The sequence below is a fragment of the Sylvia atricapilla genome, chromosome 23 (genome assembly GCF_009819655.1).
Source record: "Sylvia atricapilla isolate bSylAtr1 chromosome 23, bSylAtr1.pri, whole genome shotgun sequence".
Classification (NCBI taxonomy): domain Eukaryota; kingdom Metazoa; phylum Chordata; class Aves; order Passeriformes; family Sylviidae; genus Sylvia; species Sylvia atricapilla.
The window spans coordinates 7173069-7196877 of record NC_089162.1 but is presented as its reverse complement, the minus strand read 5'-3'; the positions used below and the strand labels follow the sequence as shown (position 1 = coordinate 7196877).

Sequence of the window (23809 nt, the reverse complement as noted above, 5' to 3'; positions counted from 1 at the left end):
ATTCAATCTATTTTATTTTAAAGCAAAAATACCCTAAAAGCTAAACTCAAAAAGATATCTCAAAGATGTTTTAGGGCTTTTTTGAGATGCAAAAATATACTTGAAGACAACTGGAATTAAACAAACGACAGCCCAGTATCATCTTAGAAAAAAAAAAAAAAAAAAAAAAAAAAGAAAAAAGAAAAGAAAAAAAGCAACTTGCCTCCCCCCTCATATGAAAAACCTCCTGGGTTATTAACTGTGGTCAGCTTGGTTAGCCAGATCTCAGTCATTTCTATCCCTGAGCTAGCACTGGTGAGATATTAACTGCTTCCCAGAAGACTCCATAAATTCCATCAAACCACATCTGCTGCAAACAACAAAAAAGAGAAAGTGCAGCCCCTGAGGTGATGGTGTTTATGAGAGCAGTGCGACTCACACCCCGAAGTCTGCACAGGTGAGGTCAGGAGTGCCCCCACACTCAGCACTGTGCATGTAAACACAACTCGGTTCCTCCAGCACTGCAGCCTACGGGAGCAGCCACTCTACGGGCAAGGAATTCCTCCAGCTCAGCCATGAGCAAAGAGCTCCACTTCATGGCACCCAATAGAAAACCAAGCCAGAAAGACACAAGAAAACTGTATTCTCATGTGTGTTTTAATGAACTCTGCTATGTCCAGTGGTGAGAAAGGAAAACAACTATTCTTTATACAAACAAAATACAAAGATACATTCACCTACCCTACAGCTGACAACCTGCCTGGAGAAGAGGAGACAGAACTGGCCCTTCAAAAATCAATAAAGCCCTCCTGGTACGAAAGACCCGGGGAATTCTCTTGCCGGCGCAAGGATGCCGCTAAGGAGCGATGCAAAACAACTGGGGAAAAGGAACGCTGCAGCTCGTAGTAACACACCCCCATCATGTCTTCCCTGTTCTGTCAATAGGTGGGTTGTTGTCGCACTCCCACTCCGGCTGCCTTAGAAAGGCTTAAAAAAAAAAATAAAAATGAAGGGAGGAAGAAAAAAAAGGGGCGCCAGCGCTGCCTCTCGCAACGGGCCCGCCGCCCCAAGCTCCGCCTGGGGCATCCACAGCGGCGAAAGGGAGGAAGAGGAGGAGGAGGAGGAGGAGAAGGGGGAGGGCCGGTGCGCGACACCCACCGCCGGGCCCGCAGGAGGGGCCGGCAGCCCAGCCCCCTTGCGCCCCCGCGCCCGGGGGAGGACGCGTCACCCCGCCGAGCATCCTCGGCACCGGGGCGCACCGGGAGGCCCCCGGCCCCATCCATCCTACCTCGCTCCCGGCGGCGGGGTGTGCGCACCGCATCCCGCCCCGCCGCGGGCGCGGCGGGAGGCGGATAATGGAGGCGGCGGCAGGGAGGACGCACCGGCGGCAAGTCGCGTGCGCGGGGAGGGACCGCGAGGGCGGCCGGACCGGGACCGGCACCGGGTCCCGCCCGCCGTCTCCCGCCAGCGCCCCCCCAGCCCCCCCCGCCGGGCGCGCCCTTTGTGCGGGGCGCGGGAGGTGTGTCCGGCGACGGGCGGGCTGTGCGGCCAGGGGCGGGTGGGTGCGCCCGGCTGTGTTCGGGCCGCCGCCGCCGGGGCGTCGGGGATGCTGTGCCCGGAACCCCCCCACCTGCCGCGCCCCCCCGCCCCCGCCCCGCCGCTCCTCTCACCTCTCCGCTGCCCGCTTCGGTGCCGCAGGCCGCGCGGAATCGCCGCAGGTTGATGCCGATGGTGGCCGAGACCTGGAGCGCCGCGTCGAAGCCGGGACCGGCCGCGGCCGCGGGGCCGCCGGGGCCCGGCGCTGCCCCGCCTCCGCCGCTTCCCGCCGCCCCGCCGGAGCACGGGCCGCCGCGCTCGCCCTCGCCCGCTGTCGCCGGCGCCGCCGCGGGTTCGGCGGGCCGCAGGCTGTGCACAGCCGGCACCCGTAGGCGGGACCCCCCCGGGCCCCGGCGGCCCCAGCCGCCGCTGCCGGGCCGGGCGGGGAAGCGCCACCGACCGCTGTGCGCCATCTTTACTGAGAGGCGACGAGCCAGAGAGCGGGGCCGGGCCGCACCCCGCGCCCTGCATAGCGCTTCGCCGGCCCGCGGAGGCGCTGCATAAGAACGGGTGCCATGCAGGTTGTGGGGTTCCGCCATCCCGCCGCCCCGGCACATGAATAAGCCATGCTCGATCAGTGCTAGTCCCGCATAACGCTGGGCGATATGCAGGGCCCCAGGCCCGAGCGCCTATGCAGCCCCCCGTCCTGGATAGCGCAGCCTCGGGCCGCCGCAGCCCCTCATAACTCGCAGTGCCATGCAGGCGCGGGGCTCCTCGCGAGCCAGCCCCGGAACCTGCCTGACGTATAATGGGGCTGCAAGCAACCCGCATAACCCCGACGGCGATGCCGAGCGGGAGCAAGAGCTGCCGGCGCCCAGGAACGCGCATACGGCATAGGCGGGGCTGCCGACCCCCTGCATAGCGCCGGGCCGTATGCGGGGCGCGGGGCGCGGCCCCGGACCCCGCACGGCAGAGCCCGCAGTCCCCGCGAGGACCTCGCGCCACCGAGACCCTCCGGTGCCCGGCCCGGGACAAGCCGCTCTCGGCGGGGGGACCGCGGCCCCGAGCTGTGCTACCGAGGGCGGGCGGCTTCACCCTACCCTCTCGGCCCCGTCCCGCCGGTGACCCGAGTCCCGCCGGTGTTCTGCCTGCGGCCCCGCACCCCGCCGGTGCCCCGTCCCGCCGGCTGCCATCCCCGGCGAGGGAGGTGACGGCGATAGCACCGAGCTGGCAACCTCATCGTGCGCGGCACAGCGAGAACAGGGTTAACATCCTACAAGTGCCCACCGTATTCTCTGAGAACAGCACTGCAAAGACACGGATAAGATGTAAATTCCTCTGCTTTCGGACATAGAATACCCATTTTCCTCCGAGTTCATCAGCTGAGAGCAGGGAAGGAGAGGGGGGCGAGGGGGAGGCTGTTCGTCCCCGACAGAGGCAGCCAGAGATTGCTCTGGTTTTAGAGAGGATGAACAAGCTGCTGGAGCGCTTTGGAGCCACAGATGCTTCTTCCTGCGTGGGGTTCATGCTGTGGGAGCAGGGTTGAGGGGGGCTTCTCCCAAGGATTTCCAGGGAGGATAACTAAAATTAGATGGTTTCTTCCTCTCTAGGGACAGGAGCACTGTTGAGTTCTCCCATTCGTTACTAGTGAAGCTTAATCCCATCCTCCCACCGCACCTTTTGCCAGGCCAGTGCTGGTGTGAGCTGCAGACCCAAGTGCCCACCAGAACCTGCTTTGAGAGGGACACGTGCAGACAAGAACAAGTCAGAGAGGAGAGATAGGTGTTGGAGCCAGATCAGACAGCCTTGCTCTCAGTAAGATTCTCTCAGGTTCAGAATCCTCCTTCCAGTCATACTCATACATTACATCCCATATGTGATCTCTCTCTCCTTGAGGAACCCAGGCTGCAGAATCTCACAACAAAGGCCTGGCCCATTCCCCTCACTGGTTTCTCTACCTGCTGGGTGAAGGGTTTGTGATGACATGAGCAAAACGCTCATGGGGAGGAGCAGTTTTGGGGGCCATCATTCACCCCTGCTCAGCCAGACCATTTGGCTGAAGCCCTGGTCAGGTTTGCTGGGCCTGAGCAATCACAAAACCCTCCCCAGCATCAGGAGGAGGGCCATGTGAGGCAGTCATGTTGTCCTGGCCCGGCTGGTGGGAAAAGCAAGCACAGGAGACCTGCTGGGCAGGGGGCTGGAAGCACAGGTCCAGTCGCTGCTCCTGTTGCAGACTCCCCTACAGACTGCCCTCAATTCATTAAGCTTCAGTTTTCCCACCTGTGGCATGGAAATGACCTGTGACCAGCTGTGACCCAGAGCTGGGGCAGAAACCCTTCTTTTTAACAAGAAAAGAAAAGGTTTCCATCTATGCTACAAACAACCAACTGCTGGTTACATTTGGAGTGTGTGAGCTCACCTGCACTCCCTGTCAGAAGCACACAAGGCCTCCTGCTGGGATGACAGTGCTGAGAAGGTCAGTTCAGCTGCAGGGAGAGGAACAAGTGATGTGCTACTGGCCCAGTCACCCCAGAGACATCGGGGGTCACTGAGGGCTGGGTCCTGTAGGGTCACTGGTGTGCACAACACAATGCTCAGAGGAGCAAAGGAGCAGCCAAGACAACAACAGTATCAACAAGGAGCAATTCTGACTAAAATCATCTTCTAACACAGTAAAAACAGGCTGCTAGCTTCAGAGAACTACAAATTATTTTCTGAACATGTCAGAGCACAGGTCACTCACCAGATTTTGTAGTAAACCCTGCAAGAGCTGGCTGACAATGAGCAAGGTGGTAGAACCCTGGACAGCTCAATCTTTGGCCAGTGGTAGCTGAGGTGACACATGCAGCAAAGCTCTGCTTACTTACCCAGGCTTCCACTGCACCAGTTAGACACCAAACCAAAGGCTGTCTGTAACCACGCTACATTCTCTATGGAATAAGCCATGGAAATTGCTTTTGATAATGTAAAAAATACTGGAATTTGGTTTTGGTTCCCACTAGCTGATGGAAAGTGCATTCAGGAACATACGGAATGTTTCCCCTTTGCAGCCTGTTTGATTTTGAGGCTCTCAGACCTCCACTGGAGCCAAAGTTGGGGCACAGTGAGTGTCCCAGAGTGAATAGTGCTCTGGTGACCAAAAGTGGTGTCACCAGAGCAGCTCTGGCACCCTTGGGACTGACCCTCAGAGCCCTCTTGAGGAGCCATCCCTGCCAGCATTGCCCCCAGGACAGGCTGGCATCTGTCAGAGTGCCCAACAAGGATGACAACAGCTCAATATGGGCTCCTAGTTTTATTGTCACAGACCCCATTACAGACCCAGCACTGTGGCACTGCTGGCATTGCTAAGGTCAGTGTTCACACGTTGTACCCGATGATGCCGCCCTTGCCGATGATCTCTCCGATGTAAAACCACATCAGCACCTCTGTGGCCACCAGGCCATTCCTCAGTGCATCCTGAAAGGAAAAAGCCACTGGTTAGATCCCACACTCTCACAACAGCTCCTCCCTCACTCCCACTGCCACATCCATGCCCTCCAGCAGCTCTCAAGGCAAAAACCCAGAAGTGGAGCAGAGTGTTTGCAGTGTTCAGCCACCTCTCAATATGTCCCATCACAGAGATGTTCTACAACATTAAGTACAGTGACAGCTGTTTCTGGCTTTTTCCAGCCCTTTCAAGGACCCTTTCTTAGCCTACAGACGGGAAACACTAATTTCAAGGCCAACCGATGACACAGCTGGTTCAGAGGGCTGGGCTTATTCTACCACCTATGGCTACTCCCTTCCCTGGGACAGAAAACGATGGGACCAGAGGGGAACAATCACTGCCTGGTCCAGGCACGGAAGAATTAAAGCAAAACCGATAAAACAAAACACTTTAAACTCTGGGTCCCTGAATTCCATGAGCTTCATATGTCGCTGACAACAGTTCCCACTGCTTCCTAAGGCAGGAGCAGAACATTTCCTGGGGGACTAGGAACTGTCCCTCGGCACCGTCGCATCCCGCCCCCGTACCTTGACAGTGAGCTGCGTCAGGCGGCCGCTCTGGAAGGCCCTGACCAGGCCCTTCATGCTGTCGATGGCCCGGGGAATCTCGGCGGGGGTCGGCGGGGCCAGCTCCACCTTGGCGTAGTACCAGAACTTGGCCAAGCGCGGTTTCGAGTACGTCACGGCGGCTGCAGGGAGGCGGACCGGAGCGGACGGTGTTTTCCCAACGGCGGGAGCCCGCGAAGCCTCCCCGGGCCCAGCCCCGCTGCCCTTAGCCCTGCTCCCCATCCCCTCTCCTCCGCCCCGCCCGGCCCGTTCTCGCTCCCCTCAAGCTCAGCCCATCCCATTCCAACGCCGTTCCCTCCCCGTTCCCCGTTCCCTTCCCGTCCCTCACCCCCGAGCAGCTCGGGCCCGCGCTGCACGAGCCGCTGCACGAGCCCCTGTGCGGCCTTGGCCATCGCTGCGCGCGCTCAATGTCACCGCCGGTCGCTTCTCCCGGCGTTCACCGCGGGCAGCCGCAGCGAGGACCCCGGGCGTCGTGCGCGGGGCGGGGCCAGGCGGGGCCAGGCGGAGCCAGGCGGGGCGGGGCCAGGCGGGGCGGGGCCGCGCCGGAGCCCCGGGTTCGAGACCCGCCCAGTGCCGAGCTCACGCCGGTCCCTGCACCAAGCCCAAAGAGCCCTTTCTACAGCTCCCGGCACTGCCAGACCTTCACCACCAGCTCTAAGATTATCTCTATGTTTAATTTCCAACGCCCGCTATTCCCAGCGCTCATTGGGGAAGTAAACCCTCTCACACCCCTGGCACATAGAAGTTGGCAAAACATCCCCCTCCTGTTGATCCCCCCATCTCACTCTGGGAGTGGCGGGAGGCATGAGACATTGCTTTCACCCAAGTGAAAGATGGTTATAGTTTAAACACAGAACAGAGGGAGGCTTTTGGTGTTGCTGGAAAAGAACACGGCCAACACAAAGAGCAGGTAATAGAGGGCCAGGGCACCACATCATGAGGAGGCTGTGCTCTTCCGAGGCTGAGGCTCAAAGCTGTAGTGCAGTGGAAAGTCTTAGTATTAAAGAGAGAGTCTTGAAAGGAAAAGGGAGAACAAGGGCTGGCAAGGAAGGTCTGAGGAGAGACTCCAGAGGTGGTGGCAATGCACTAAATGTGGTTGTCATTAGAGTGGCAGCTCCAGCCACCTTAATGTCTGTGATCTTGCCCATGACTAGAGGTTTCGAGATGAGATCCTGTTTTTCAGTTCAGCGTGTCCTCCAGCTGCTCCTCCTTCTGCTTTTTCCTCTCTGCAAGCCATTGCTGGATCTTCTCTTTTAGCTCTGTGTTTGGTCTGATCTGGTCCATAGTGAGGGGACTCCGATTGAAAGGATCTGTCTGATCACTGAAAGATAAAGCAACAAGGACATTACTTGGACAATCCTGATGGTAGAGATAAAAAAAATAAAAGAGAGAGGCCAGGAAGAGTCATTGGATATGTGAAACAGATCCCCAAAAATATCTAGGTATAAGGGCTGTACTGCACACCTGAGGAGGTGTCGGGCTATAGTCGATCGGTCCACGGTGACACGGGAGGAGGGCAGGATCACAGGGTCTGACATCAGAGTGCTCATAATTGGATCCAGGAATTCATCACAGGCATCTGCATATGTCTCTTCTTCCTGCTGCTGCCGGTCTGCAAGAGACTAGGGAGCATACATGGCTTTGAGGGATTCGGCCTCTCTGTTCTTTAAAAACCAGCGAGCATTCACAGGTCTGTGCAGGCAGGGAATCCTCCCAGCTGCTCCACCTGGACCTTGGACAAAGCTCCACTCCCAGAAATCCAGCTCCACAGCAAAGATGAAGCAACACACAGAGGGAAAAGGACACAGGGAACCAGCTCTATCTTTTTTTTTTTTTTGTATGTTAAATTATCTCCAGTGCTCACCTTGATCCTCTCAGCCAGGTTACTGAAAGACACTATCATGTTGCCAGGCTTGTTAATCTTCTTCAGAACCCGCACAGTCTGGGCAAAGAGCATCGGTGAGTAGGAGCGGCCGTCCTTGGGGACTGTGGCACAGAAGTTTTCTTCATCCCTGCACCACAGATAACGTGAGAGAAAGGTTTAAGAGTCCCCATTTATCAGGGCTGCAAAACAGTCCCCACAGCAGCCACATTCCCACAGCAAAGAACTCAGAACTAAAGAAAAGCTCGAGTGCAACTAAGCATTTCTCCCTCAGTATCACCAAGATGACTCCTGCATGGCTCCTGCCACCAACAGGCTCGCTCCCCTCATCACCTACCCAAGGTTTAAGTAGATGGTGCAGATGTCAGACACGAGCTGCTGTGGCTTGAAGTCAAACTCACTGAAATCCTTCACCTTCAATGCTCCCATTTTAGGCCCAACCAGGTGTTGCAGGAAGTAGTTGAGCATGGAGATGATGCGCTCAGCAAGGAAAGGATGCACAAACAGGGACTTGATTTCTGGAAAGGAAAACAACAGTTTGCAGATTCACAGCAACTCCATCCTGATCTGACCACACTGAAACCAAGTTCCTGCCTGCTCACTCCCTGGCAGGACTCTTCTCTAGGTCCTGGCAAGAAGGAGGGGCCATTTTCCCTACCTGAAGTCAGGAAAGCCAGCGTGCCAATGGTTTCATTGGACATGATGTTGTGGAAACGCGCCAGCTGACCAAACATCTGCAGGCTGGACTCCTTCTCACGGCGAGCCTCTGGGGACAGGCTGTCCCACTCGCCTCGGTCCTTCTCAATCTGCTGAACTTTGATCTTGCTGAGGTACTGCAAGACAGGACACATGGAGAGTTTGGGTGGGTGATGATGCCAAGGAGGTCCAGAAACACTCAAAACCAGTTGGGCAACATCCGTATCGTCCATCTTATCTGCTGGCCTTCCAGCAATCACTTCTCTGGCAGGTAATAGCTCCACAAAAAAAGTCTTTCTAGCAACAACAGCAGCTCTGAAAGGAGTGGAGAGACATTCAACACACATCAGGGACATGAGGGCATCTGGAATTCCCTTGTAATCCCAAAGGAGAACTGCCTGGAGCAGGAAAGGCCTTTATTAGGATAAAACACTTGCAGAAAGGGGATTTGAGAATCAAAACCCACAGTGATTGTTTAAAGCCTGAGTGTATCCAGATCTGCAACAGGCAGATTTCCCAGTGTGCTTCCTTCTGGATCTGAAAAAGTCCTTTTGCTCCTCTTGGTTCTGAGCTGCCTCCTGAACCCAAATGAAAGGATGGTAACCCACACACAGGGCCCCTTCCTCCTGCCTTCATCCCTCCTCCCAGGGCATTTGCCACACCATCTTGGGATTGCTTCCTGCACAGTACTTACTGCAGAGACTTACCAGCCAGGGCCAGGCAAGCTGGCCCTGTTTTGGAGGTCTGTATTGTACCAAGGAAGTGAGAACTTGTTTATGTGATACTGATGGAACACAAGCTCAGCCCTACCTGTATGGCTTCATCCAACAGGAAAATAGCATCGTTCATGAGCAGGTTCAGGAAGCGCAAGAAGAGAGGGGGATTCATTGCTTCCAGGTTCTCTGAGGCATAATCAGCCAGAGCCTGCAAGGAAAGGGAGAAGAGTGGGCAGGACATGGATCCACATGACCCCCCTTGTGAGCTGCACACACAGACATGCACCTCTTGCCTCACCTTTATGCTGTCCCGGTAGGAATCAGTGTCCCACATGTACCTCAGGATGGGATACATGGGACGGCGGTAGTTGAACTTCTGTTCAAACTGGTGTGGGTCACCTGGGCACAAGTCAAAGAACCTTTCAAGTGGACAGTACCTCACAGGTGCTACACAGGGAACACAATTTCCCGTTCTGCGCTTACCCGTAAACTCAATATCCACAAAGACTTTGATGAGTGCCTCAGCCAGGTGGGCAGCATGCTGGTAAGAGCAGAACACTCGCTTGCGATGAAACACGCTCGAGATGAGTGGGTTCTGAGCCTGATCCAAGTGAGGCATCACAGCCTCCAACACTTCAGCCAGCTTGGCTCGCAGGTGAGGATTTTTCATCCTGCAAGAGAAAAAGAACATCCAGGACAGGATGGCTATGGTGCAGAATGGAGCTGTTCAGGAATCACACCATGGGCTGTGCTCATCCACGCTTAAGTGCCTGACTGCTGCTGACCAACTGTAAAGCCAGCCTCAGGTCAGCACTCACTTGCATGGACTTGATGCCAGAGTGGAATCTCAGGCCAGAGAGTGTGGAAACAGCCAACCTGCTGCTCTCACCCCTCCCACAGCAGCTCTTCCACTTAAAGCCCAATGCCTGCTTGTCAGCTGGAGCTCCTGAGCAAACCCCACCAGTCATCCCAGCTGTTTTCCTACTGCCCATGGACCTGCTTTCTTTTCACCCTGCAAATCCAAGTGCTTTGCCTGCTGCATCTCCTGTCCCACATCAAGCACCTGCAGAAGCCAAACCACCCACCCCAGGTGATGCTGTAGAGACTGCCAGGAAGAGCTACAACCTCCATCTCCCAGGGACAGCAGGAAAAATGAGAGCTGCCTACCACAGGAAATCTCCATCTGCTGCTGCCAGGAGATCACTGCTTTTACACGAGTACAAATGAATGAACAGCAGAAATACAGAAATCAGGGTGATGTCTTATCAGGAAGATCAATAGAACTACTCAATTCTGTTCAGTGGACATCATAGAGACACTTCCAACAGATCAATCCCTGGAGCTCCCTTTAACAAGTACAAAATGGCTGTAGCTGATGAGGTTTCTGCATCACACAACCAAACACATACATTTAAGTACCAAATTCCATTTGAATCTTGCATGAAGCCTGTGGCCTGGAGGTAGGCCTTTGTTCCCTTCGTGCCTCCTGCAGGCTAATTTCAGCTGTTCCAAAAAGATCAAACTGCTTGCAGCTGCACAAACCAAGCCTCAAGACAGCTCTGCAATTTCTACTTGCTTGATCACCCTGGGCATTCTGCAACAAGCACCCAGGGCTGCACCTACCTCTCCACATCACCCATGAAAACAGTAATAAAGTGAAGGATGTGCTCCAGGGAATCGGCAGAAGTCTCCAAGATGTCATCAGCAAAACGCCGCAGGAAAATGAAGAAGTCACCCAAATTATCGGCAAAGAACTCTGCAAACAGAGATTGTAGCTGAGCTCCTCCTGAGGTAGCTCACCTTGCCCTCTTCCAGCCTCCCATCCACTCTCCCCTCATCACCCTGATGCTGATTAATTATTGGTAATTAACAAGCTGTATTAGAACCTGCCATGGAGAAAAATGCCCAGCCTGATGGCATGAGTAACACCCGGGATTCACTTCCCCTCTTCCCTCCCAGAATCAGGTCACTTATGGGGTGAATCCAACATCTGTCTGCTGGTGACACTCTTACACAACCCCCAAGGGAAGTAATCCTGAAGCAGGCCCCAGAAGAAAGAGTTTACACATAGAGAAAACACTACATCAATGTAGAACTTGCTACCTGCCAATGAGTAGGACTTTTAAAAGGTCAGCAGCTTCACTACTCTAAGTATGGCCCCTCAAACAGCCCCAAATTTTCTAAGAGTTATCCTCTCCAGAGAGAATATTCTGCACAACATCAGTGGTAGCACCCTGTCCTGCCCGTGGACAGGGAAGCACTTGCTCAGGCAGCTCTTCCAGTGCTCATGTATGGCAGGTGTTGGCACAGACCCCCAGCAGGACCCGTGGCTTCACCTGGCACGAAGGCCAGCGCGCTGTGCTCCACCTCCGGCAGCGGGAAGGTCAGCTCCAGCGGCTCCGTCCCATGGTTCCCCACAGCCAGCTGCACCAGCAGCACTGCCATGGACACCTGCAGGTTCAGGCAGTTCTGCAGCATCTGCGGTTCCGTCATCGCTGTCTTGGTGGAGAGATAGATGGTCATCAGGCGCTCAAACTGCTCCCTGAGGCTGTCAGCAGCAGGGCTGGAGCTCTGCTGAGCTTCACGCCACGCCACTTGCAGGCGATGAAGGCTTTGGTTTATCTTTACCATCTGGTCGTGCAACCTGCTCGGGAAAGGAGGCAAGGAGGGGCTAAAGAGACAGACAGATAGACATCCTGCCTCACCAATACAGAACCTGGTGGGAGACTATTCTATGCTAGTGGATTCAGATAATTTCCTGTGGGTCCTCTGTCTGGCGCTCTGGCAATGGTAAGCCTTGGGGAAAGGCTTGGCAGGACCTGGGAGGATACAGGACCCTGTGTGGGACCATGGCACCTGCACAGTGGCCTGGGGACATGGCAGAGCCCTCTGCAGCACTGAGCTTCCTTTGGTCACTGAGGTCAGGGATCCAACACGGCCCAGAGACACCTGCGAGATGACGCTTCTGTTCCCCAGCAACAAGCCACTTGCATAATAACTTTTTTGTCAATGTCTATATTTAGAGAATAAACCAGAAGGGGACTCTGCTTGGATCAGCCATGACCTCACAGTATCTAAGCAACAATTTGCAGAGGGAAGCCATGCAAAACAGAGTGTTTTGGTGTACAGAAAATCCTCTCCTAGAAGCTGACAGCTACCTCACATTGATGTTTCACATGGAGCCCGGTTGTCAGACCGTTAGGACACTCCCAGTGGGCAGGTGCTCTACTACCTAGATGCTCTCTAGTAGTGAAGGGAGGTGCCAACGGCTCCTGCCCCAAGGGGAGAGGGGAATAGAGCAACCTACAAATATCCAGCACTTGGCTGTTGGTGTCTATAAATAGCATGGGACCTGTGAGACTCCTTTATTAGGATAAAACACTTGCAGAAAGGCCAAGGGGATTTGAGAACCGAAACCCACAATGATTGTTTAAAGCCTAAAAATGAGTGTATCCTGATTAGCAAAAATGTGAGCAATATTTCTTCCTGCAGTCAGTCAGGCTGAAGTTCAAGTAGCAGCTCAGCTTGCCTCCCTGTGTTCACAGTGTTTACTGAAATGTCCACAGCTGCACATGGGTGGAAAACTGCCCCAGGGGAACTGAAAGCAAGTACCTGTGAAACCCCAAGTGCAGGGTATACTGCGTGAGCACCAGGTTTTCCGTCACCAGGTTGTAGCTGTTTGCAAACTGCGGCTCTTGCTCACTCAGAGCAGGGATTAAACATGTTTCTTTTTCCAAACCTGTAAGGAAAAGCATCTCTGCATCAGGTCCTACCCAGCAGTGCTGGTGAGGAGAGAGCTTGAGAGGGTCCCTCCTGAGGACACAAAAGGGTGTCCTCCTGGTGACGCTGGCAGTGTTTTACTTGTATTCAGCTCTCTTCTTGCTCCTCTCTAGTCACACCTGTAATTCTCCCCTGGCCGTAATGGCACCCCCGAGAGGGAGCTACTGGGTAAAATGCAGACCTGAGGAGATCCCCTTTCCCACTCCCTTAGTCCCCAAAGTTTAGGTGTACCTTTCATGTGTACATTCTTGCTCTTCCTCTCCTCTTCGTTCAGCTCCTTCAGAGCACAGTAGGTAGGGTTGAAGGTTAGCAGCTTTGGAGATCTGGGTTTGCAGAAGGGCTGGCACAGCTTCAAAAGGGCAGCCCCCAAGTTGAGGAAGAAGGCATCTGAGGCATACATCTGGAAGAAAATCTCCGGCATCTGGTTAGCCCAAATTTTGGTGCGACCTGCATTTGCATGGAGGCAGTTTCCCAGCCAGGAGAGAATCCTGTGCTTCGTCTCTGGTGACAACTGCAACAGGTTTTTCAGCATTTGGTAGATCTTCTCATGGAACTGGGCCATGAACTGTTACAGGAAACAGAACAGTTGAATAAGTCCTTGGGGGTTGTTCTTTTGCCACTCTGACATTACTGCTATCAGACCCTTTCCAGCTCTAGACCATGTCCTGCCCCTCAGGACACTCCTTGAATCACCCATCACACACAGGTGTTATGAGCAGATCAGATCCTCGGGATCCCAGCAAACAATTAGGGATGTCCTCAAAAGCATAGCTGACACAATTTGTTTTCACATGGAGTAAATCCAAAATTCTTTGCCTACTTTTGACACCCTGAAAGAACTCTGTAGTGGGAAAGCCCCTCTCAGGGATGACCTCTACACCCCAGTTCATTCCTGTATTTATATTCTGCATCCTCACGACTCACTCCTGACCTACTGGAACATTCCTAGTGGTATTCCTCTGAGGAAGAAGTTTACTTGCACAATGAGAGAGAATGTTGCCTGTCACTTTGTCAACTGGGCAATCAATTTGTGTTTCAATTACAGGACAGGTACTGAAAACTACTCCCTGGTGATTGCAACACCCGAAGTAGATAATCTCCTGGTAGCACGTCAAGTTACTGACGTCTGTTTCACCAGTACCACCCATCCTTTTTCCAAAAGCTCAAGCAATTTTTCTAAGACACAAAGACGTAGGTTACAACCAGCCAAGGCAGCTGGCAGAACTGTTTCCATGCTCCAGCACGAGAATTCAAAGCAGTTTTGGGATATGCCTAGTTGCAAGCCAGGCTATTCCTGAATCAGTGGTGGAACTCAAGGCCTGATATCATGTCTTGAACCCTCCAGCAATGAGAGGCCACCAACAGGCCTCAGAGCTGCCCCGCTCCTCCCACCTGATGGATGTTGGATTCCTGCACTTTAATCTCCTGTGGGCTGGATCGGGATGGATTCAGAAAGTAGCCATGGTTCTCCACTACTCCAGGGGTCTTCAGCAAGCAGGAGATATTTAAAACAGCACCAAGCAAAGTCTTCTGGTACATCTGTCCATTGCTAGGATCCTTGGGCTGGATATAGCCTGCAAAAACCTGGAGAACACATCAGGATATACTGACTTGTCCAAAATCCCAGTGAAAAACCCCAACAAAATTAAGGGTTTGTGGCAGACTATGAGAAAGGTGGGAAGGGACTAACATGTTGTTACACCACACTGCTGGTTTGCAGATCAGGTCTTGCAAATGTGCCCCTGCAAAAAGCTCCTGCTTAAGCCAAGGTACCCACCTTTGCTATATCCTTCTGCTTTGTGAAGTAGAGGAGCACATCGAGGTATGTGTACAGCAGGATCTGGCAGAGGTCCAGGTCCTTGATTCTCCCCAACAGAATGTCAAACACAGGAACCATGACCTCTCCAAATGTCCGCACCTCCTCGTCCATCGTTAAGGCTTCTATTACCTCCTCAAGGAACTCGGTCATGTCCTCGAACTCTGGCAGGAGATACAAGGCTGTCACTCACAGTGCTCCAACTGACCCAAACACAATCCCCTCTTTTGGCAGCAAGGGGAGCCAAAGCTTCACCCAACTCCATGATGCTCCAGGGCAGCCTTGCAGCGCTGAGGCAGCGGCACAACCTGGACACACTTACGTGCCCCTCTCAGTGTCTCCAGCATCAGGTCCACCAGCTGCTCATACACGTTCTGGTTGACGTAGATCTCTGGGGTGAGAAGGACAGTACGAGTGTTTGACACCGTCAGGTTGCGGCAGCGCACTGCGAAGGGCAGAAGATTCTCTGGGACCTTGGTTATCTGAACAAGGAGAACAAGGCAGTGTTGAGGCCCTGGTGATTACAACTTTAGCTCAGTCACTCCAGCTCTGGAGTGACTGAGCTGCCTTCCTTCTCAGCAGTCTGTGCCCACCTCTTCCCGTGCCCTGCGGAAGCAGGCATAGAGGTAGCGCAGGATCTGCCTCTCCCCGGCGTCACGGTCAGCTGAGAGGTTCTGGGTGCTGGCACAGGTCATGTGGATCAAGTGGCTCCCGGGTTCTGGCAGCAGCAGGCGGGTGAACAGGGCCTGGGCACCGGCAGAGATAGGGTACAGTGACACAGCCCCAGCACAGAGCTGATCCCTCCAGAGGAGGAAGCTCCACACCACACAGGCTAATTGATTCCTGCCGGGAAGAGCTCTCTCTATCCTTCATTAAGTAAAAGAGTGCTGGAGTGAGAACCCTCAGCTGCTTCTGGCCTAAGCAAATACTGCAGTCCCTCATGCAGTAACAGTACCCCCAAGAGAAACCATTTCCACTGAAATCCTCAGCGGGAATGACTGATACAGCTGCAAATGAAGATGAGTGTGTGCATCGACATTGTTGACTGAGTTCTCTGGTTTTTCTTCCCTTTTCCACCCACACAGACCTGCAGGGCAGGAAACTCCTGCAGCGTCCAGGAGGAAGGGCTGGATTCCCCAAATTCTACACTTTTCTTAGTATCATATGCCAAAAATCTCGTGGACATTTCCAGCAAAACAACCAGTGGCAGCTTTGTGCCAGGTTTTGGAAAAGGACTTGTGATTCATCGTATATACATTCTGAGAAATCAGAGTCTGCCGAGGGCCCCAAGCAGGCGTCCCTACCTGCTCCACATTGTCCATGTCCAGCCAGTCCTGGTCATCCAGGTCTGCGGCCATTTCCTCCAGGTAGACACAGCGTGCCGGGATCCCATTCCCACTTTTCATGCTGGGGTCACCTGGGAAGGGCAGAGGGACCTGTTCCACCTGCATGGATGGGGAACTGGCAGGCAGGACCTGCCCCTGGCACAGCCCCAGCTGCTGCACGTGGAACTGCCCCCTCTCAGCAGTGCTGCCCCAGCCTGTACCGAACCCCCCGCCAAACCAGGGGACCCCCGGGCTCACTGTTGTCCAAGGTGATGAGGAAGATCCTCTGGATCATGTGGTTGATGTTGAGCTGCTCGCAGAGCTCTCGCTGCGAGCGGAATGAACGGCTGATCTCAGCCACCGAATAGTCGCAGTCGTCCAGGCTCTCGGAGACACTGTTGTCGGAGTCATCCTGGCTGATGGACGTCTCCTCGCCTGCATGACAGAGCCCTCAGCGTCTCGGGGGACAGCCCCTGTCCAAGCGAATCGCCTCGCCCCCTCCCCAAGGGCCAGACCCTGCCCCAGGGCCAGCCTCGACCTCCCCACCTGTCAGCTGCCGTAGCTGCTGCTGCTTCTGGACGGCGGCGAAGTGCTTGGCGGCAGCGACGGAGCCGAAGAGGGCGGCGAAGGGGTTGCTGGAGATACTGTTGTTGTTCTCCTGGTCGGTCATCTCCCTTCAGGGCCACGCCATACGGGTGAGCTGGGGCAGGGCTGCGGGGAGATTGGCCGTCAGGGCCTGGGCCCAGGCCCGCTCCCCCGGACGCGGCGGCCTCGTCGCGCTCGGTGCGAGGGCTCCGGTCCCAACCCACCCCGACTCCCGCTCCGCTCCCGCCGCTCCCACCTCGGCCGCCGCCGGAGAGCGCTGCGCGTCACAGCGTCGCACAGAACTTGAAGTCACCGAGACGCGCCGGAAGTGAAGCGCCGGAAGGTGGAAGCGGGGGAGCGCCGGCGGCAGCGACCCCTGGCAACCGGGAGGGGGAACGACACCTGCGGCCTGCTGGAACGGGAACGGGGAATGGGACGGGGACAGCGAATGGGACGGGGAAAGGGACAGGGGACAGAGAATGGGACAGGGACAGCGAATGGGGCAGGGACAGGGACAGGGAATGGGACAGGGACAGGGGCAGAGACAGGGGACAGAGAATGGGACAGAGACAGGGACAAGGACAGTGAAAGGGAAAGGGAATGGGACAGGGGCAGGGAATGTGACAGGGACATGAATCCGGCCCGGCTCGGTGGGCCCCGAGCGTGTCCTGTGCTGTGAAACGCGACCCTCTGTGCGATAACCGAGTTTGTGATTGTTATTTGCCCAGTGGCCTGTATTTTAATATTAACGATATGTAAATCAACTGCTTAATAGGCACATCATGATTTTATATTGAATCAACGTGCATATTGACCCTTATTAACTTTGCACCTACAAGCACCTGTTTTTGGTTTCTTTTTCTTAAAAAACTTTTTCTTGTGCAGGGAGTTTTATGTTTGTAGGGGATTTGGGCTGGGACTGCAGGGGACTGTGGTGAAAAGACACTGGTGTACATGTTTATATTACACCCCTGTATCCGTCCGTTCTGTGCTGGGCTGACCTTGGCCCCAGGGCCTCCGCAGCTGCTCCATCCCTCCCTTCTCACCCTTCTCATAGGACAGATTTCAGGTGAGGTCAGAAAATACCCTGCCCAACACTCTATGGGGAGATACAAAGGTAGATGGATAGAGGGGTTTAAATCCAAATGGTTATTCTGCAACCCATGAAACACTTCCTGAGGCAAAGCTGGCTGTGGACTTACAGGGAGGGTCCCCAGCCCAGCCAGAGCCTGCATACACAGATTTTATTGATTTTTTTTTTCAGTCCAGGCCCAGGCACTGCCCTACCAGGTGCTGCAGATGACTCTGGTGATGGCATTCCTGTATTATTAATTTAAATCTCCTACATATTAATTAATTTACTTTAAATTAGTATTATTAATTTAATTCTACTACACCATGTCCAGTCTCTCTCAGCACCAACCCAGTGCAACATTTCCATGCTGGGGGAGTCTTGGGGCACCATGTCAGGCAGGGAGGGGGGACAGTTTGGGGCATGGGGCTATGTCAGGGTCTGTGAGGTGGTGCAGGACAGAGCCCATGGAGCTGGGGAGCTCTGGGCTCTGCGTCTTCTTTGCCCAGCCCCGTGAGGGTTCCTCCAGAACAAACGTGGCTGAAAGTTGGGTGGTTTTGTCATGAACAGCCTTTACTTGCCCACTATTGTATTCCTTGTTACAAAAGAACAATTTAACAAAAATAATGCCCTGTGGCTGCAGCTGGGGGAACAAGGGGGGAGAGGGCACAAGGGCTCAGCCCCCAGAGGAGGGTGGGCTATGGCACTGTTGGCATGGGGCACGCACGGGCACCAACCAGGCTGGGGCACGGCTGGGCAGCCCGTGCCACGGTCCCCGGAGCAGCTCAGGCAGGGAATTCCCGCTCCGGTGGCTCATGCCGGATGCCCTCAGCCACGCTGCCGGGGGCACTCATCCCCACCACCGCATCCTCGCTGGGTCCTGGCAGTGCACAGGGCTGCAGGAGGTGGTCCCAGTAGAGGCTGAGCGTGGAGTGTTCCTGCTGCTCCAGCTCCTTCAGCTCGTGCAGCTCCTTGGCGCTGGCTGCTGGTGTCTGCACCTCAAAGGTCATCTCAAAGCGGCTGTAGTCCACCTGGAATGCGCCTTTCTCCAGGGACATGCAGGGCTCGAAGCGGTATCCCCAGAGGATCTCGTCCTCTGTGTAGGAGGTGCGGGCTTGGCACGTCATTCCTGTGGCAAGACAATGGCTGAGCTGTGCTGGGGTGCCACAGTGAGCTCCCTGCTGCCTAAGGAGGGGCTTCCAGCCCTGCATCACCCATGGCCACTGACAGTTTTTACCCCGGGCATCTCTTGCCCTGATGTCACTCCTGGGCTCAGGTTTGCCCAGCATCTCCAAGACCCCAGGGGAGCCACCCCTCTCCACCCTGAGCCCCTCAGACCACTTGCCTGTGGCTTCCACGATGCCCTCGAGGATGATGATGATTTCAAACTGGTCCCGGCGCAGTGACTCGGCTGACATGTCCCAGAAAGGGCTGCGACAGTTGATGACGTGGCAGATGATCTGGGGCTCCACCAGGAACAGACGGTCCTCCCCTGTGTCATAGCCCAGGTTCAATTCTGACTGCTCCAGGGGGATGAACTCCCCCTCGGCTGTCTGACGGGACTTGATCAGCTTTGCCCGGATCTTGGCATCCACCATGTGGCTTTCCCGCAGGTCCCCCACGCGAAACATCAGGCAGAGCTTCTCATCCCGGCAGGAGATGACGCAGTTCTTACTGAAGATGAGGGTCTGGGCACGCTTCTTGGGCCGGGAGATCTTAACAAACATGCAGCCAACCATCATGGCATCGATCATGGAACCGACGATGGACTGTGCTATCAACAGGATGACACCCTCGGCACAGTTGGCTGTCACCATCCGAGTGCCATAGCCAATGGTCCGCTGGCTTTCCACTGAGAGGAGCAAGGCAGAGACAAAGCCATCCACATTCTCGATGCATGCCTGCCACTCGGGATCACCCTGGTGCCCGATGTCACCCCGCAGCCAAGCATCCAAGAAGTAGATGAAGCCAAAGACCACCCAGGTGATGATGTAGCACATCATGAAGACGAAGAGGAACCAGCGGTACTTGAGGTCTACGATGGTGGTGAAGATGTCCGAGAGGAACCTCTTCTTGTCCTGGATGTTGCCCAGATTCACCTGGCACTTGCCCACTTTTGTCACATAACGCTGGCGCTGCCGCTTGCCAGCCTGCACCGTGGGGCTGTCCTCCTCCAGCAGCTTGCAGCGCCGGCCCTGCAGCCCCTCCGGGGTGGGAATGGTGGAGCTGCGGGCAGAGGTCCTGCCGCGGGACGAGTTGGGGATGTTGGCCACGCTCAGTGCGTGCAGCGGGTACAAGCGGGCACCCGCCTCTTGTGGGGCAGGCGGTGGGCACCAGGAGGGCCGGCCACGGTGGTGCTGGGTGGTCAGGCTCCCGCGGCTCGGCGGCAGCGACGGCTCACCGGGGACAAAGCTGCTGTGACGCGGTGCAGATGGGTAGTTTGGCATCCCGGTGCCTCTCTTGGCAGTGGTGGCGGCGGCTTGCTGCCCGCCGTCCTCCACCAGAGCCCCGGGGACGGCCGGGAGATCGGGCTGCGGGGAGGAAAGGAGCCCGTCGGTGAGAAATCGCCTCTGACAACAACCGCGAGCACCAGGCGGCATCATGTGCTGAGGATGCCCCGGAGCCTCGGCGCAAGCCATACCTTCTGCGGGAAGGTGCCGTACCGGCTGGTGTCGGTGGGCGGCCGGGGCAGGTAGGCCAGCATGTGCTTGGCCGTGGGGGTCTGCGCCGGCGGGATGGAGTTGCTGCGGCCGCGGGGCTCCTCGGGGGCCAGCCAGCCGCCGGCGCCGCCGCTGTTGCGGGCGTAGGGGAGCACCATGGCGGCGCCGGGGCGGGGGCTCAGCCCCGGGCTGGGCGCGAGGTCCTGCCATGGGGGAGACAAAACGGGGAGTTATTCGGGACACGGAAAGAAGCTTGGGGCTCCGGCCCCTCTCAGCGCCCCCAGGGGCCATGGTCTGGGGGAGCTCCAGGGCTGTGCCGGGGTGCCTGAGGCTGGCTCCAGATGGCTAAGCCCATTAGGGGCCATAATTGCATTGCAAGGCCGGGGAAGGAAGCATTCGTCTCCGGCGGGAAGCAGCCCCGGCAGCCGGCAAGCTCCGGGTGAGCGCCTTAAGGCACTGCTCCACAGTTGTTCCAGGCTGTGGCGGTAGCTGCCGGTTCTGTAAGAAGCTCCAAGCAGAAATGGATGGCCCCTAGGTGGGGAGGAAGGACAGCCTGGGACAGAGATGCAAATCCCATAGCTGGGCTCCTCGGCACAGGCTGAGTCCAGCCGGTGTCCATGGAGAGACGTGATGGGAGGTCATGATCCTGGAAAGGCAACCTGGAGGGCAGCGACCTGCGGGGATAGGGGTGGGGATGGGGTGGGAGTGTTGGCGCTCTGGCTCCGCCGAGGATGCCCTGCCACTGCAGAGCAGCGGGACCAGCGGTCCTCAGTGCGACGATGGAGGATGTTATTCTCCGGACCAACCTCCCGCACCCCAGACCCCTGGGCGCGGGAGGCACTCACCTCATGTCCAGGCAGAGCGGCTGCCAGCCCGGCAGACGTCGTTCTCGGCTTGTGGCTCCCGCTGTGCCCCGGCCACTGCCGGGCATCTTCCCGCTGGTTGTGGATGGGAATCCTCTGCCGGGCTGTGCCACCGTGGCTGGTGGGAGGGAAAGAAGGACTGGGAGCTCGGCGGCGGCCGCCAATCCTGCTCCAGCGGCAGAAGGTCACCCGTTAATCTGTCTCAATGACAGGCACAATTACCTTGAGACGATTTAATCGGAAGGAGCAGGTGCCCCAATGCCTGGGGGAAGGAGCAGGAGGGGTTTCCCAGCGGATTTCCCTGCTCTTGCCCTTGGGATGATGCTCTCTGTCTGCTCTTAGGAACGGGATGGTCAGCAAGGGCTGGAAAACACCCCCTTTCTCCTGCCTGGTCTGTGATTCCACATTGAATGTGGTCTGTGCTCCCTCGCCCCCTCCTTGTGGGAGCCCCCTGCAAATATCCTCCTGACAGTGACCAGGGCTGGACCCCGGGACCAGCAGGACTTAGTAATTTCCAGTCTGGCTCCCAATACAGATAAAAAAGTCAGCGGATGAAGGAGAGATTAGTCGCTAATCTCCCAGGGAAGATGAATCTGCAAGCTGGACCCCGAGGAGGGAATGCACGTGGGGGAGGATGGGAGCCGAGCGCCAGCACAAACTTGGGATTTTCCTGACGCTTTTTTCATAACTTTCATAGAATCCCAGAGCAGTTTGGGTTGGAAAGGGTCTTAAAGATCAGTGCAGCTCCAAACCCCTGCCACAGGAACACCTTCCACCGGACCAAGCTGATGTACATGGGTTTTCCCCAGCTTTGTGTTTGCATCAGGGTGTCTCCTATCAGACGCAAGCACTACGAGTCTCATCTGCTGGTGAAGTGCTGGGTTACAGGACAGCGTGATCCATGCCCACCTGCGAGGAGCAGGGCCCATATGCAGCCTGCTTCCACCCTCGGACATCCCCATTCTCAACGCAGCTCTCAAAGGCTCCTTTGCATATTTAATTAATTACCGAATTAGGATCAAGGCCTCCAGCCGAGGCACTGACTCCTGAGAAAAGCCTGATGCCGACTCTCTGCTGCCTGCATCTTGTGCTGGGGTGCCAGCCGTGTCCCATCGAGGCTGGAGCTGCTGCTCCCGAGAGTTGCTTTCCCTGCCAAAGCTCTCGCTCCGGGGTGACCAAGGCTCGGAGGATTTGCGTGCTTTGGTTTAACCCTCCCGGGCACGGCGAGGCACCGGAGGGACCCAGCCCGGAGTTACCGCGGGGATGCACCCGGCTTTTCCTGCTAAGCCGGGCTCTCCTTTTAGCGTGGAAAAACCAACAACAGCTGAAAAACGACCGTGGCCACACCCCGGCGTTGGAGGAACAGGCTTGAATTCGCCCCCCCGGGCGGCAGACGCGGCCGGCGGCCGGGCGGACGCTGCTCTACAAGCGTTAATGCCCGCGGCCGCCGCTCGGGGCGGCTAATCTGGGCCCGGAGGTTAGCGGGGTGGCGACGGGATGGCCGGGGGCTGGTGGGCAAAGGCGCAGGGCGGAGGGATGCTGCTGGCTCTCCTCGGATGGATCAGCTCCTGCGTCACCACCTTCGTGCCACTCTGGAAGAACCTCAATCTGGATCTGAACGAGCTGGAGGTGTGGAACATGGGGCTCTGGCAGGTCTGCATCACCCAGGAGGAGGGGGTGGTTGAATGCCAAGCCCACGGATCCTTCCTGGCGCTGCCTCCCGAGCTGCGCATCTCTCGCCTCCTGATGTGCCTCTCCAACGGGCTGGGGTTGCTGGGCTGTCTCCTCGCTGCCCTGGGGCTAGAGGGCTGGAGAACCTGCGAAGACAAACCGGGACGAAAGCGGCGGCTCCTGCTTGGTGGGGGCGTGACGCTTGGCATGGCAGGGATCACCACCCTGGTGCCAGTCTCCTGGGTTGCCTACAACACCGTCCTCGACTTCTGGGACGAGACTGTCCCCGACATCGTCCCCAGGTGGGAGTTTGGGGAGGCCACCTTCCTGGGGTGGTTTGCTGGGGCCTTCCTTGCCGCTGGTGGGCTGCTCCTTGCCTGCAGCTCCCGCTCCACAACGACCGCAACGCCGCTGGCCCGCCCCTGCCGCCGGGCCCCTGCTGCGCAAGGTCTGCCTGGGGGCCACCACCTGCACCCCAAAAATGCAGACTTGGTCATCTAAGGGCCTCAGGGTGCTGTGCCCTGTGCACCTCGTGGCTCTTCCCCTGGCAGGAAGGGCTCCTGCTTGTTTCACAGGATGATTCGCTAATTGCTACAGCAGCTCTGCAGGTTCCTCTCCTTCCTCTGCATGTCTGCTTCACTTCTTCTCTGTTAAGGAGCAACAGATTTCCCCACAGCTCTCACCAAGCAAGCGTGGGAAGGCAACAAGCAGCGGGCAGCGCTTTGTACTGCTGACGACACTGTGGTACCATCACTGATGGGTGACACTGTGTTGGCATCCCTGGCGAGTCCCCCGTAGCCAAGTCTGTCGTGGCTAATGCTGCATGCTGGTGCAGCAGCTCTTTCCTTGCATGTCTCTGTCGCTCTGATGTATTTGCAATAAATTATCATATCCATTGACAGTGCGTCTGTACTCTGAACATGCTGCTGTATCTTGCAGAAGTGGAATGCAGGGTGGGAGTTGCAAGGGGCAGCACTGCCACAGCAGCTATGGTTTGGTCTGTCCAGAAAAGACTGGAGGAAAAGAGAGAAAAATGGAAAAAAAGGGGGAAGGAGAAAAATGAGAGACAAAGCAGCATCAAGTTCTACTCCTGCTGCAAAGGTGGGATGGCAGTGACCGTGTGCCCTGCAGGAGCCTCATCTTCTCATGGCTAAGATGATAAAGCCGATAAGTGC

General features: G+C 56.2%; 5 protein-coding genes across 8 annotated transcripts in view; 1 reads left to right on the top strand and 4 right to left on the bottom strand.

The window, feature by feature from the left end:
• Window positions 1-1988, bottom strand: part of KMT2A (lysine methyltransferase 2A) — a 41177-nt gene extending 39189 nt beyond the window's left edge. The window contains exon 1 of the mRNA XM_066334853.1: window positions 1650-1988. Coding sequence (XP_066190950.1) covers window positions 1650-1988 — 339 coding nt within the window. The remainder of the gene's footprint in view (window positions 1-1649) is intronic.
• Window positions 1989-4792: 2804 nt separating this feature from the next.
• Window positions 4793-6052, bottom strand: ATP5MG (ATP synthase membrane subunit g). The gene is made up of 3 exons (XM_066334795.1): window positions 5897-6052; window positions 5530-5690; window positions 4793-4971 (listed from the first exon to the last, which is right to left on the bottom strand). The coding sequence occupies exons 1-3, from the start codon at window positions 5958-5960 to the stop codon at window positions 4873-4875; spliced, it is 324 nt and encodes a 107-aa protein (XP_066190892.1). The 5' UTR covers window positions 5961-6052; the 3' UTR covers window positions 4793-4872.
• Window positions 6053-6221: 169 nt separating this feature from the next.
• Window positions 6222-16682, bottom strand: UBE4A (ubiquitination factor E4A). Of its 3 annotated transcripts, none has more exons than XM_066334791.1 (20): window positions 16625-16682; window positions 16330-16494; window positions 16042-16218; window positions 15763-15875; window positions 15052-15204; window positions 14781-14940; window positions 14420-14622; window positions 14035-14226; window positions 12874-13207; window positions 12475-12601; window positions 11199-11506; window positions 10486-10618; window positions 9346-9533; window positions 9161-9261; window positions 8957-9070; window positions 8109-8283; window positions 7788-7968; window positions 7433-7580; window positions 7033-7190; window positions 6222-6889 (listed from the first exon to the last, which is right to left on the bottom strand). In XM_066334791.1, the coding sequence occupies exons 2-20, from the start codon at window positions 16451-16453 to the stop codon at window positions 6748-6750; spliced, it is 3231 nt and encodes a 1076-aa protein (XP_066190888.1). In that variant the 5' UTR covers window positions 16454-16494; window positions 16625-16682; the 3' UTR covers window positions 6222-6747. The 3 variants fall into 3 exon arrangements, with proteins under 3 accessions (XP_066190888.1, XP_066190889.1, XP_066190891.1); XM_066334792.1 differs by having other exon boundaries at window positions 16593-16673; XM_066334794.1 differs by lacking the exon at window positions 15052-15204.
• Window positions 16683-18005: 1323 nt separating this feature from the next.
• On the bottom strand, window positions 18006-22490 carry LOC136370924 (G protein-activated inward rectifier potassium channel 4-like). 2 transcript variants are annotated; one of them, XM_066334620.1, is made up of 4 exons: window positions 20946-22490; window positions 20082-20303; window positions 18786-19971; window positions 18006-18569 (listed from the first exon to the last, which is right to left on the bottom strand). In XM_066334620.1, exons 2-4 carry the CDS (start codon window positions 20256-20258, stop codon window positions 18226-18228), a joined length of 1707 nt encoding a protein of 568 aa, XP_066190717.1. In that variant the 5' UTR covers window positions 20259-20303; window positions 20946-22490; the 3' UTR covers window positions 18006-18225. The 2 variants fall into 2 exon arrangements, with proteins under 2 accessions (XP_066190717.1, XP_066190718.1); XM_066334621.1 differs by lacking the exon at window positions 20946-22490 and having other exon boundaries at window positions 20082-20315.
• Window positions 22461-23539, top strand: CLDN25 (claudin 25). The gene has a single exon (XM_066334622.1). The coding sequence runs from the start codon at window positions 22461-22463 to the stop codon at window positions 23133-23135; it is 675 nt and encodes a 224-aa protein (XP_066190719.1). The 3' UTR covers window positions 23136-23539.
• The last annotated feature ends 270 nt before the right edge of the window (window positions 23540-23809 follow it).